The sequence below is a fragment of the Chiloscyllium plagiosum genome, chromosome 29 (genome assembly GCF_004010195.1).
Source record: "Chiloscyllium plagiosum isolate BGI_BamShark_2017 chromosome 29, ASM401019v2, whole genome shotgun sequence".
NCBI lineage: Eukaryota > Metazoa > Chordata > Chondrichthyes > Orectolobiformes > Hemiscylliidae > Chiloscyllium > Chiloscyllium plagiosum.
The window spans coordinates 8390969-8405040 of NC_057738.1; the positions used below are offsets into that span (position 1 = coordinate 8390969).

Below are 14072 nucleotides of genomic sequence, written 5' to 3' on the forward strand. Positions count from 1 at the left end.
ATTCCATGAGATCTAACCTTGCTAATCAGTCTCCCATGGGGAACCTTGTCGAACGACTTACTGAAGTCCATATAGATCACATCTACTGCTCTACCCTCCTCACTCTTGTTTGTTACTTCTTCAAAAAACTCAATCAAGTTTGTGAGACATGATTTCCCACGCACAAAGTCATGTTGACTATCTCTAATCAGTCCTTGCCTTTCCAAATACATCCTGTCCCTCAGGATTCCCTCCAACAACTTGCCCATCTCTGAGGTCAGGCTCACCGGTCTATAGCTCCCTGGCTTGTCTTTACCGCCCTCTTTAAACAGAGGCACCACGTTTGCCAACCTCCAGTCTTCCAGCACCTCACTTGTGATCGATGATACAAATATCTCGGCAAGAGGCCCAGCAATCACTTCTCTAGCTTCCCACAGGGTTCAATGGTACACCTGATCAGGTCCTGGGGATTTATCTACCTTTAACCGTTTCAAGACATAAAGACATTGAGGGGGCACCCGGAAAGAATATAGTCTTGTAAGAAGTAGTCATCTGGGTCTTCCCTTTCTTGAGGATGAGTGATATTTGCTTCCCTCAAGGAGGGTGGGAGACTACCCTGACTAAATGAGTAGTTGTACATGTCTATAAGTGGTCTGGCCGGTTCATCTGTAAACTCTTTATAAAACTCAGTCTGAACTCCATCTGGCCCGGGCACTTTACCACTCTGGAGCTGCCTCACCACCACCTGCACTTCCTGAAATGTCAGGGGGGCATTCAAAAGAGACACCTGCTCCAAGCTTACGCCCGAGAGGTCCAGGTTCTTAAAAAAAAGACTCCATCTTCCTTGCTTTATCCTCACAGCCCTCTGACTGATACAGCTCAAAATAGAACTTTCTAAATGCTGCATTGATCCTTTTAGATCACAAGTCAAAGTACTAGCACCTTCTCTAATAGATGTAATAGATTGGGAAGCCGCCTTCTTTCTGGCAAGGTATGCAAGATACCTGCCGGCTTGTTGCCATACTCGAATAGTATCTCCCTCTTTGCTGTTTAAGTGTAGAATTCAAAGTAGTCCTGAGGGCTGTAATCCGCTGTAATTTAGTAATGGAGGGCCGATCAACATACGCTGACTCAGTTGCCTTCAGGCGAGCCTCGAGCAAACGTTGTTGTTCTCCCCTCTGTTGTTTCCGGATTGCAAAATAAGAAATAATTAAGCCCTGCACGTAGGCCTTGGCAGTTCCCCAGTGCTCATTTGTTTCTCTGCATAATGCTGGAATCACATTAGGACCGTGTTGGGGCGCTGGTCCGATCCGGGCATGTGCACTGCGACCTGGTGGGCCCACTCGACCCGCACCCGGTCTATCTCAGACTCCAGCCTCAGCAGTTGTGGGAGCCATTGCTCCAGAAAATTAACAAGCTGGCCTCCTTCCTCCCATTCGGGAAGGCCCAGCAACCGATATTCTTCCAACGACCTCGATTTTCTGTTGCCCATTGCTCCGCCCCTCCGACACACTGCCAGATCTCCAGGTCATGCTTCTGTAACGTGACTGAGATCGGTTCCACCTGGCCCAGGTCTCCTCCATCGATACATTGATCTTCTCTCGGAGTTTTACAAACTCCAAGACCAGGCTCACCTCTGGAGGTTAAGTCCCCCTGAGCGGCTGCGGGTGCTGCTGTTGCTGCCAGGGTAGGGGGGCTCCGTGTGAGCTCCGTGTTCCTTTGCCTTTGGTCATTTTAAAATACACCAAACTGCTCAAGTTTCATGCAAAATGGCTAGAGCAGCTGGGAAAGAATATTTTTATCAATTTAAAAGGTGAAGGGAGGATATGTACCCCACTTTGTCTGGGTCCTGTGCGGAGCTCAGCAAACTCTGACCTACTGGGTCGCCGCCATCTTGAATCCCCACACTTTTTTGTGTCACTTTTTAAAAAAACACACATTCTGAGCTCAGAGCTTTTTACCCACTGTTTTTGAAGCAGACATTCCACACCACTGTGGCAACACCTCTCTCCAAGTGAAACAGCACAGACCAAATCTCTTAAAGACACAGTACTGTCACAGCAGAGACATTGATTCTCCTTGTGGGAATGTCTAGGGTTGTCTGTGTAAGACAGATGAAGATGAATTTCTTGAGGGTAATGAATCTATAGACATCTTTACCAAACCAAAAGTTGAGAAGTCCCCTCGCTCTGATAGACTTCAGACTAGTGTCTTAAAAGACACAAAATTCCCTAGATTCTGAGAAGGTTCCATCAGATTAGAAATTAGCAAATGTGGCTCCTCTGTTCCTTAAAGGATGAAGACGGAAAGCAGAAAACCTACAGGCCACTGAATCCCATTTTCCTGCACTTGACCATATCTTTCCTATTCATGTATTTGTCCAAATGCCTTTTAAATGTTGTTAATGTACCAGCCTCAACCACTTCCACTGGCAACTCATTCCATATGCGTACCACCCTCTGTTTTCAAAAAAAAAACTTGCCCCTCTGGTTTCCTTTTATTATTTCCCCTCTAACTTTAAACTGCCCTCTAGTCCTCAATTGTCCCCAACCCTGGGGAAAAAGATGGAGATCATTCATCCAATCCATGCCTTTCATGATCTTTTACACTTCTTTTAGATTCTTCCCCCCCCCCCCATCAGTCTCCTACCCTAAAGACAAGAGTCTTAGCTTGTGCCCTGGCCGCATCCTTTGTTGATTTTCTTCTGCACAATTTCAAGTTTAATAATGTCCTTCCGATAGCAAGGTGACCAAATCTGAACAATACTCAAGTATGGCTCACCAATGTCCTGTATACCTGCAACACAACTTCCCAACTTCTATATCCAATGCCCTGACTGATTAAGGGCAGTGTGCCAAAAGCCACTTTCGCTGCCCTTTCAGAGAACAGTCCACCTGAACTCTAGGGCCCCTCTGTTCCACTACACTCCTTAAGGCCCTACCATTCACCATGAAACTCCTACCTTGATTTGACTTTCCAAAATGCAAGACCTCACACATCTATATTAAACTTCATTTGCCATTTCTCAGCCAACTTCCCCAGCTGATCAAGGTCCTGTTGCAATTTCTGATAACCGTCCTCACTGTGTATGATACCACCTATTTTAGTGTCATCTGCAAACTCAGTAATCCTGCCTTGTAATTCTCATCCAAATCATGGCTATAGATAACAAACAGCAATGGGCCCAGCACCAACCCCTGAGGTACGTCACTAGTCACAGACCTCCAGTCTGACTATTACTCTCTAGAATCCCTACAATGTGGAAGCGGGCCATTGGGGCCCATGGAGTTCACACTGACCCTCTGAAAAGCATCCCACCCCTGTAACCCTGCATTTCCTACATCTAATCCCCTTACTCTACACATCGCTGGACAGGGTGTTAGCCAAAAGCAGAATTTATTTACTGAGGTAGGTCTTGTCAGAAACTGAAATGTAAAAATTAAAGGGAATCTGTGGATGTACTGAACTTAAGTGGCTGGGTTTTCAAGGAGTGGCAATCATACTCAGATTGCCACACTGCTCAAACTTCTTTACATTAAGAAAGAACTCCATGTTTCTTGCATGAGATACCAAAAGCAGATTCTGTAAAAAATGTAGAATGTGCTTCCAATCCAACTGTCCTTGTACTGTAGGATAGCCAAAGGAAGGCAAACCAATGGCTCCTTTTTCACAGCACTGGTTACTGTTTTCTGCCACTTAAAAATATCCAGCAGCACTGACAACCACTTTGAGAGCTCCTGTGAAAGATAAGTATGTTAGCTAAGTGTGAGGTTAAAGTGCCAGTTGTAGTGTGTCAGGGTGTGAGGTGGGTCAGGTGTCAGGTAGGTGGGTACTATGATGCAAGCTGGAAAGCATGGCAGGTCACTGAATGCTTAGGGTAGCTCAGCTGGGTGGTGAGTTTGACCTCTAGGGGTGTCAGGTCCCAGGGCAAATGGAATGTTGGATCAGAGTCCGGGGGCATAAGGGGTCTGGGGGAGGTATAGTGAAGTTAGGAATCAATTTATTAGGTACCCAGGTGTTAGACTCGATTTTTAAATTTTTTACCTCTTCTCGAATAACTGAACTGCAAGAACCATTTTTAAAATCTTTGATTTTAAGAGGCTACTTTCAGGGTGTCCCAGGTACAGGGACGTTGCTCATCAGAATCTTCAAATCTTTGCACAAATCGTTTGGGTTTGTCACATCTGAGCTTCTGCAGGGTTCCAATGCGAACCTCCAGTCTGCAGTGCAGAAACTACTAGCTGGCCATTGGAAATTCCTGCATTTAGGTTTACAGAAGGATTGTGACATTTGTGTCAGTAATCTTTGACACAATCAGTAATGTGCTGATGGTTCAGGCGATAACCTATTTGGATGGATAGAGGATTGGTTCGCTATCAGGAAACAATAGGAAAAATTTAGTCATTTCCAGGTTGACCAGTGTGGAGGGGAGTGCTGAAGCTTTTATAGAAACATTGAAAATAGGATCACAAATAGACCATTCAGCCCTTCGAGCTGCTCATCTATTCAATATGATTGTGGCTGATCATCCTACTTAATACCCGGTTCTGCTTTTGCCCATTACCCTCTAATTTCTTTAGCCATAGCAACCATAAATCTCCCTCTTAAAACAAAATCAATGTTTAGGTATAGCTGCTTGCTTTGGTAGAGAATTCCAAAGGCTACTCTTTTCAGGTGAAGGTATTTCTTCTCGCCTCTTGTCCTCAATGGCCGCCTCGTATCCTTTCAATTATGACCCTGGTTCTGGGTTCCCCAGTCATTAGGAGCATCCTGTCTAGAATTTCCTGTTTAAACTTAGTGCTGGCATCTTCACTACTTACAATTTTCTGTTAATGATTTGGATGAGGGAACCAAATATGATTTCTAAATTAATTGGAAGATAAGTCTAAAGGGATATGGATTAGTTAAGTGAGTGCGCAAACATTTGAGCTGGACTGTGATTGTGAACTTTACCACTTTGCCAAAATAATAATGTAGTGGATTATTTAATTACAGAACCCTGATTCCTTTGTATCGCAATGCCATGGTACATGAATCACCAAGTTAATATGCAGGTACATCACGAGATGAGGAAGGCAAATGGAATACTGCCATTTATTGCAGATGGAACATTAGTTAAAATTATGGATGTTTTCCTGCTGTTATATAGAGCATTGGTGAGATCATATTTAGAATCCAGTGTATAATTCTGGTGTCCTTTATTTAAGAGGATATGAATGTTAGAAATAGTTCAGAGACGATTCATTTGACTGATTACTGGGATTGGAGATCTTGGAAAGGTTGGGCCTATATCCAGTGAGTTTAGAAGAATAAAAAATGATCTCACTGAAACATGGAAGATCCTGGGGAAGTAGTAGTACCTCAGGACAGAATTTTAAAATGTCATTCATTTAAGATAAAGATGAGAAAACTATTGACTATTGAGAGTATTTTAGCACACTCAAAGAGGAGTGGAGGCAGAGTCATTAAATATTTTTAAGGCAGAGGTAGATTCTTGACGAGAGTCGGAGGTTATCTGGGTAGGTCAGAATGTGGAACTGAGACCACAGTCTTATCAGTCTTGATCTCATGGAATGGTGGAGCAAGCTCAGAGGGTTGAATGTTTGTTTGTATTCTTGGAAATTCTTTTCTGCCTCCTCCAAGGCCTTTGCATATTTCCTAAATGTGCAGTGCCTAGAATTAATCAATCTTCCAGTTGAGCCTACAAGAGTCTTAGAAAGGTTTGTAATAAGTTAATTGCTCTGTGCTATGTCTGTTATAAAATCCAGAAGTTCCTTTTCCGTTTTAACCCTTGCTTAACCTGCTAAACCAACTTCAACAATTTATGCACATATGTGCCAAGTTCTCTGCTGCTGCATCCCCTTTTGAATTGTATCTTTTATTTCATATTATCTCCTTTCAACAAAATGCGTCGCTTCACAATTCTCTGTATTAGATTTAATCATCTTCCTGTCGCTTGTTCCACCACCAACTTGTCGTCTTGAAGTCCATTATTCTCATGGTTCATATGTTTAAGTTTTGCGGTAACTGCTCCAAAATTTGGAAATTGTGCCCTGGGCATTTGAGTCTAGGTCATTAATGTAGATCAAGGAAAATAGTGGTCTTAATACTTTTGTCAAGTTTGTTAAATAACCAGTGACCATTCATGCTGAATAATATTCTGAATTATCGTGTCTGAAAGATTTCCCACCACCAACGTTAGATTGGCTGTAGTTTGAGTTTATACTTTATTTTAAAAATACAAGATAATGTTTTTGAAAGACTTACTGGAACATTGCATTGCAGATTTCACAATTCACTTCATGGGTTAAAATGTTTTCTGCTGTAGATTCGAAATGATTCTTCTCAGATAATGAATGAAAATATCCCTGAAATCCATGCGAAAGCAGATGAAATGAAGCAATTATACAACAAGATTGATAAATTAGAGGTGGGCTATTTGTATTATTGTTTGGACAGTTGCTTTGTGATAACAATGAAAAAGTTGTCATTCAAAAGCTTAATGTAATTATTTATAACAAACATCTTGTTGCAATGTGGTCTTCCTATTAACAATTTTCATTGGAAATGTGGACATAGGTGCTTATCTTTATAATTTCCTGTGTAAAATTTCATATTATTCTGTATGCTATCAACTTGGAATCATTCAACAATTGAAAAAACTTAACTACTCCAGTTCCTTGACACTTTGCTATAGATCTGCAAACCTTTTCCTTTTCTGGTATAATATATATCTCTATTTGAGTAAATCCTATTGAAGCTCCTTCCCCAACCACCCAAGCTCACGACAGCTCGCTGTATTTCTAAAATAAAACTAAAGTTTTCTTCATCTCTCCAGGTTATTTTGCCAGTTACACCTGTAACTCCAGTTTATTGGCTGTTCTGTTGACCGATTTAAACAGGACAGTTTAATGTTAGTTCTATCAAAACCTGTTTGCGACTTAGACACAGCAACGAAGTCTAATCTGAGAAAAAAAATCTTTTTTTGCTTTGATGTTTTATAACAACTCTTAAAGTGCCTATTAATCCTGCTTAATAAATTTTCAATAAAAGGGAATCTGCACTTGTATTGAAAGATGAGAGGAACATGCTGTTAAATGACTGTGTGTGTGTGTACGTACACACATCAGGAAGGTCTCTGGTGCTGTACCTAAACTGCCACCCAACTTTGAGAATAAAGGTGCTCAAAATGTATTCTAAACTTAATTAGAAATAGAAAATAATCAGCTAAGTCACCATTATGCTTGTAAACCATTATTGAAGAAGTACCTTTGTGCATGTTGGAAATAGGTTTGATTAGACCATGCTATATAATGCCCTCACTGGTTAATAGTTTAGATTCTAAGTTCACAGACAATGGTTATTTAAACGGAAGAGCATTTGTAGAACTGTTCTCCAGCAAAACATTAATTTGAAGGGGGGAATAAACTTGAAGCTTAATACTTGTACAAATGTTTGTACAATGCCAGAATGAAAGAGGACAACCAGATGCAAGCAGCAAAATTTTTGTGAGTCGCAGGTGAAACTCCTTTTCAAAGAAAGCTCTCAAAACTACAAAAATGCAATCAGGTGTATATTTAACTAACCATATGCTGTTTGTAAATGACAGGCCTTTGTCAAGATGGTTGGACAAAATGTATGTGTTCTAGATAATCAAGTGACACAAGCTGAAGCCGAAGTTGGAACCTTTCCCAGTGCATTTAGAAAAATCTGGAACTCAATCGGCTCTCCAGCATTCCTTAATGTGAGTATTGTTTCTTTTTTTTCTTTTTAATATAAAAATTCATAGCGTATTGTGGTTAACTACTTTATCCCATTCTTTTGAAGTTAACAATGCCTACTGATATTATCTATACAGCTTTAGCCAATCCTGAAACTCGGCTAATGTTCTGGGGATCCAGGTTTTGAATTCCATTAAAACAAAACTCTGGAATTAAGAATCTAATGACAGCCATGAAACCATTGATTGTCAGCTGATGAATCCGTTTTCCTCCACATTAAACAAGCACTGAGGGTGGTAAGTGTGCAGAATGTAGTCTGGTTGGGGGATTTCAATGTGCACCAACAAAAATGGCTCTGCAGCACAACTGTTCAAACTGGTCAAGTCCTATAGGACACAGCTGCTGAACTGTGACTGCAGCAAGTGGTGAGGGAATCAAAAAGTGGGAAAACATATTTGATCTCCTCACCAATCTGCCTGCTGCAGATGGGTCTGTTCATGACAGTATCTGTAAGACTGACCACCACATAGTCCTTGTGAAGAGACAGTCCCACTTTAGCATTGAGAATAGCCTGAGTGATGTGCGCCCAGTAGGACAGATTTCACACTGGGCATCTGAGGCTCTGTAAACCACCAACAACAGCAGAATCATTGTACAAAAAAATATAAAATCTTTTGGACTGGTTTATCTCCCTCTCAATCGTTACCATCAAGCCAGGGGAATCAACCCTGGTTCAATGGAGCAGCATCAGGCACACCTGAAAATAAAGCAACAACCCGGTGAAGCTTGCTTGCAAAAAGGATTACTTTGAATATCATCCAGCATAATCAGCAAGTGATAGAGACAAATGATGTTTCATTACTGCCATATAAGATCTAAGCCTAGCAGACCTGCTTCCTACTAATTGAACAATTCACTGGAGGAGGAGGCAGCACAAATATTCTCGTTCTCGATGATGGAAGAAGCCAGCACGTCAGTGCAAAGGATAGGCTGATGCATTCACAGCAATCTTCAGCCAAAAATGCTGATTGGAGGACGCTGCGACAGATCATTGTGGTCCCCAGCATCACAGGTGCCAGTCTTCAGCCAATTTTATTACTTCATGATATCAAGAAACAGTTGGAGGCACTGGATACTGCAAAGGCTAAGGGCCCTGACAAAATTCCTGTAAGAGTACTGAAGACTTGTGCTTCAGAAATTGCTGTATCACTACAGTTACAACACTGGCATTTACCTGACCTGTGCACAAAAAGCAGGGCAAATCCAATTTGGCCAGTTACTGTCCTCCATCAGTTACTGTCCTTAAAGTGGCAAAAAACATCAGTTATCGAGTGCCTTCTCAGCAATAACCTGCTCTCTGATGTCCAATTTGGGTTCTGCCAGGGCCACTGAGCTCCTGTGTCTTTGCAGCCCTACTTCAAACCTGAGCAAAACAACTGAATTCTAGAGGTGAGTGACACTAGTGACATCAAAGCCACATTCAACCAAGTGTGGCAACAAGCAGCTCGAGCAACACTGATATTTATACTGAAGCTGAGCTGTGCTGTGGAGAGGTGACTGCACAGGTAGAGACACAATCCAGAGAGATATGAAGGGGTAGGCAAAAGAGGGGGAAAAGCCAGGGCAGAAAGAGAAGCTGAATAAGTGATAGCTCGGAAGGAGAGAATGGGTAGGCTGTGCAAAAGTAACCTGTGTAATGTGATAGGCCCAAGAGTGGGTGAAAATAGGTTTGCTATGCTAAAAACAACTCCTGGGACCAGGGGTGTCGAAGGCAAAAATAAATGGCAAGATGGACTAGGCAGAAAATAGATGCTGTTCTTCAAGGTTGCATTGAGGTTCGCTGGAACATTGCAACTGGCCTGCGACAGAAATGTTGGTGTGGAAACAGTGTATTTAAGTGGCAGGCAACTGGAATCTTGACTTTTTTTAATAACAAACTGAGCCTGGTGTTCTGCAAAGCAGTCACCCAATGTGCATTTCATCTCCCAATGTAGAGGAGACCAAGCTGTAAACAGTAAATGCAATGGACTAGATTGAATGAAGTACAGAAATTGTTACTTCACGTGGAAGATGTGTCTGGAGCCTTGGATAATGAGGAGGTAAACAGGCAGGTGCCACACCCTCTGCAATGGTGTGGAGAGGTGTTGGGATTGGAGGAGAGGACCAGAGGGAATGGTGCCTGCAGAATGCTGACACGGGAGTGGACAGGAATATGTCTGGTCATGTCATCCCGCTGAAGGTGACAGAAATCACGAGAGCAGGGAATCCTCAGTTGGGGGGTGAAATGCCCCCAGGGTTAAGGGGGTAAGTGTCAAGTTAAATTCATTGCCTGAAACTTATGATGTGACTGTCTCTAACAAGAAGAAAATCAAATCTTCATCCCTTGACAGTCAATGGGTTTACCATTGCTGGATCCTCCATTATCCGTATCCTGAGGGTTACCATTAGAAGAACTGGATCTGCCAACTTAAATACAAAAGCAGGTCAAGAGCTTGGAGTTCTGTGATAAGTAACTATCTTTCTGTCTCTCCAAATCCTGCCCTCCATCTGATGTACAGTCCAACAGTGCAATGGAATGCTGTCCTCCTGCCTAGATGAGTACAGCTTCCGAAGCAGTCAAGAAGTTTGACACCATCCAGGACACAGCTACCTACTTGATTGGCACCTCATGCACCACTTAGAATGTTCACTGTCTTTGTGCACAGGTGACAATGGCAGCAATGTGTATAGTTTCCAAGGTGCACTATAGTAACACTGTCTCCTCCAACAGCACCTTCCAGACCCTCAATCTCTGTTACCTAGAAGGGAAAGGCAATACATACATGGAAATATCAACACCTACAAGTTCCCATCAACCCACTCAACTTATTGACCTGGAAATGTTCTCTATCAATTAGGATTGGGCTTAGCTAGCTCATCCATGAATGAATAAATTAAAAAATATACATTTACTCCCTGTAGTTATGTGGCTGCTGTGACAGGATGTACTGGATAATTTTCTACTTTTGTTATAGCTGTATTTGAACAGCTTTATTCAAGGTATGGCTAGGGGCACGGTCTTAATCACCAAAGCAAGGATGTTGTCATTCCTTGTAGTCATCCAGTATGCTCAACGGTTCCTTAATTATCACGTGAAGTGAATCGACTTTGAAAACTGCCATCCTCTGGTGGGAACCTTAAGTGTACTATCAGTTCAACAGATCTGGCTGAAGATGTGTAAATGCATTGTCTTTGCTTTGCTTTCATGTGTTAAGTATAGGGATCACCATTGAGCCTCTAAATTTGAACTGCAGCACTTCAATCTGATCCACTGGTTGAAAAAATGCTTACTCTTTCTATTGCATGTTATTTCCACATATTTTGCCCTTTTTTTCATCTTCTCATTGCATTTCTGGTTTGGTTTGGTTGTGTGATTTTAAGTTCATTGAGGAGTGAGGTATATGTTGGGCTGAGCGGTTTCAGTTGGTGTGGAAATATAATCCTACGTAATAGTTTCCAATACCTCATGGCATATCTGTTGTTGACCCATTTACCAGTGTTTCTACCACAAGTGATGGATTGAGGATAACCTGTATGAAAAATGGGTTGTGTTCTCCACAGGGACTGTGCAGTGACCTCTCCTACAAATATTATCATGGGCAGATGCATCTGTGACAGATTTGAGTATAAGTAAAAGTAGTTTCCACTTCTAATGGTGATCTCAGTGCCTACTGCAAGATCAGTCAAACGGCTGTGTTTCTCGGAGCTCAGTTGCTGTAGTAGTACTTAGGAGTTACTCAGTGATGAACATTGAAGCCTCCCATTCAGATTACGCTGTGTCTTTGCCACCTTCAATGCTTTTTCCAGATAGTGTTCATCAGAAGAGTACTGATTCTTCATCTGACCGAGTGAGTAGGTAGTAATCGGAAGAAGGTTTCCTTATTTGACTTGATGTTACAAATTATTGTTGAAAATTGTCAGTGCCACTCTGTCCTGTGTCATCACTTCTGTAAGTGGGAAAGGGAGAACTCTAGGATGGTGACAGAGTAGATTGATGAATGTGATTCTGTAAGTATGACTATCCAGTTTGATTGGTCAGTGGCAGAACTGCCCAAAATGAATGGGCTGAAGTGACTTTATTCTCAAGATGTTTTTTAGGTCAAGTTTTTTTTTGTCCAGCTTTGTTCATTTAAGGTGTATTGTTTGCTGCAGTTGGATGTCTTGGAAAGCAATTGTGTGTCAACCGCGTTCCATTTGGACTTTTATGGGCCAGGCAGCATAAAGCAAACTGCTTCCTTACCTAATGAGCATTTGGGAATTGGTTCAGTTTTTGACAATCCACTAGCTTCAGTCACTACCACTGATCCAGATTTAATGTTATTTAGTCAGATTCTCAAACTACCATGATGGGATTTGAACAGTTATCTCCAGGTTATTAGTCTAGATTTCTGGATTTCTCATTCAGTAATAAATATTACTGTATCCTGACACCACACTTGATTTATACTATGCTGTAACTTTGTTTAATATATTTAAATAAGCTCACCCTTTTATTTGGGCACTGGACCTTTTTGGTTTGGTTTTTGTTTGGTCAGTTGTCAAATCATGAATTATTAAATGGCTGGTGCACATATCTGTTGATATGTCAGTCACTTACTTGGAAGACTTGTAGAAGAGAGATCACTGGTTCTCCCAAAAGCAATGCTGAGATCAAGGCCTTTTTTAAAAAGTGACCAAGCAATTTTATACTGAAGGACAAAATAGAGCGAGTCTGATCATAACTGATTTGCTTTTCTCATTCTAGAAATCATCATTGCCTAAGAGACAACAGCAAAAATGTGATCCTCCAGCCCTCTTCCGGACAGAAGATTACTTCCCAGTGCAGAACTCTTAGCACATGAATTATAACATTGAAAGAATAGCAGCACAAAGGAGGAAACCTACCTGCCTAAACCTACTGGATGCACTGTCAATCACTTCAATAATGAAGTCATTTCCTTTATGAAACAAGCTGGTGTTCAAAACCTCCAGAGGCCAACATTCTTGTCTTCCTTTTTAATATCAAAATATTGTTTTTGATATGAAACTGCTTAAATATATGCACAAAGTTAATATTGCTAACAGATCAGTTTTGAACAGTATTGATATTTGTCTACAGATTTATAGTTGCCAAAGATGAGTTTTTATGCTGATCTCAAGAGTTTAATTTGAGACTCTGATATTTGCTGATTTAATGATATATAATATCCATTCTCATGCCAAGGCATTTTTTTGCACTTTGTTTGCCTTAAAACACACATTGAGCTTCCATTACTTACTTTCTGTATACGCAGGGTGAAAAAATTACCTGCTTTTTTTCTGCAGAACAAATGGTTTGTTTTTTAAAAGAAATTATACAATTAACTACTTTAGACACTGGGTTTTATACACTTTCTTTTATGCTGGAAATTATTAAATTGCTGTTCAACATTGTATCCCCCAACAGTGCATGGTTTATTTGCTTTTAAAAAAGGTAAAAGATGTATTCAATTTCCAAAGAAAATTGAAAGCAAGTCAGGTTGTAATATGTCACTGTCAGTATTGGGATACATTAGTATTATTTAAATTTGCATTGGTGCAAATCAGAATTTGGTGAAACTGAGTTGTCGATGATGCTACATAGATTCTGCAGCAAGGTGAAATAACCCATTCTCTAAAACTCCTGGTTTGGAGAATGGTTTTGGATTTAGGCTGCATTAACACTTAACCACAGTATCAGCGTGAAATAAAATTGATTTTTTTTTCCTGACACTACAACTGAAGCACAAATTTTTTTCATTGCTTGCAATTTAATGTTTTAGATTGGAAGGTGTACCTCACAAATCCAAACTTTGAGAAATACAGATATGGGCTGGAGGAAGCAAGCTCACATCTGAGGACTGAAGTGTGCTCAACAGTCTGATTTTTATTCTTGTTTTCAATTGTTACACCGTCAAAATGACTTGATTTAAGTGAAAATGGGATCATACAATTGTAAGCAAAAACAGCAATAAATTGGATTGATATAGGAAAATGTTACCTCAAGATAAACCAAACAGCTTCCGGGTGATAGAATCAGAAAGGCGACTGATGGTCTGCATAAAGAGAAGTAACCAAGGTTACATTGCAAGAGCTGGATTTTATGTTCAGCAGAGTTGGAGAAGTTAAATAAAGAGGTATAATGGAGTCCTGTTTGTTAATTTGGTAAATTTTTATGAACTAAATTAATAATTATCTATGCACTTAAATGTAACCATAATGCAGAATGTAACTTTTTTAAAATCTGTTTTAAAATACCTGTTAAAGCGATCTTCTAGAAGTTTATAAACTAAATGAGGGGTATTGATAGAGTTAATGGCGGTTGTCTTTTTCCAA

At 40.7% G+C, this 14072-nt stretch overlaps 1 protein-coding gene across 1 annotated transcript in view; it reads left to right on the top strand.

The window, feature by feature from the left end:
- Positions 1 to 13475, top strand: part of LOC122564353 (biogenesis of lysosome-related organelles complex 1 subunit 4-like) — a 26359-nt gene extending 12884 nt beyond the window's left edge. Inside the window, exons 3-5 of the mRNA XM_043719101.1 lie at positions 6308 to 6409; positions 7589 to 7723; positions 12484 to 13475. Of these exons, the coding sequence (XP_043575036.1) occupies positions 6308 to 6409; positions 7589 to 7723; positions 12484 to 12573 (327 nt within the window). The 3' untranslated portion in view covers positions 12574 to 13475. The remainder of the gene's footprint in view (positions 1 to 6307; positions 6410 to 7588; positions 7724 to 12483) is intronic.
- The last annotated feature ends 597 nt before the right edge of the window (positions 13476 to 14072 follow it).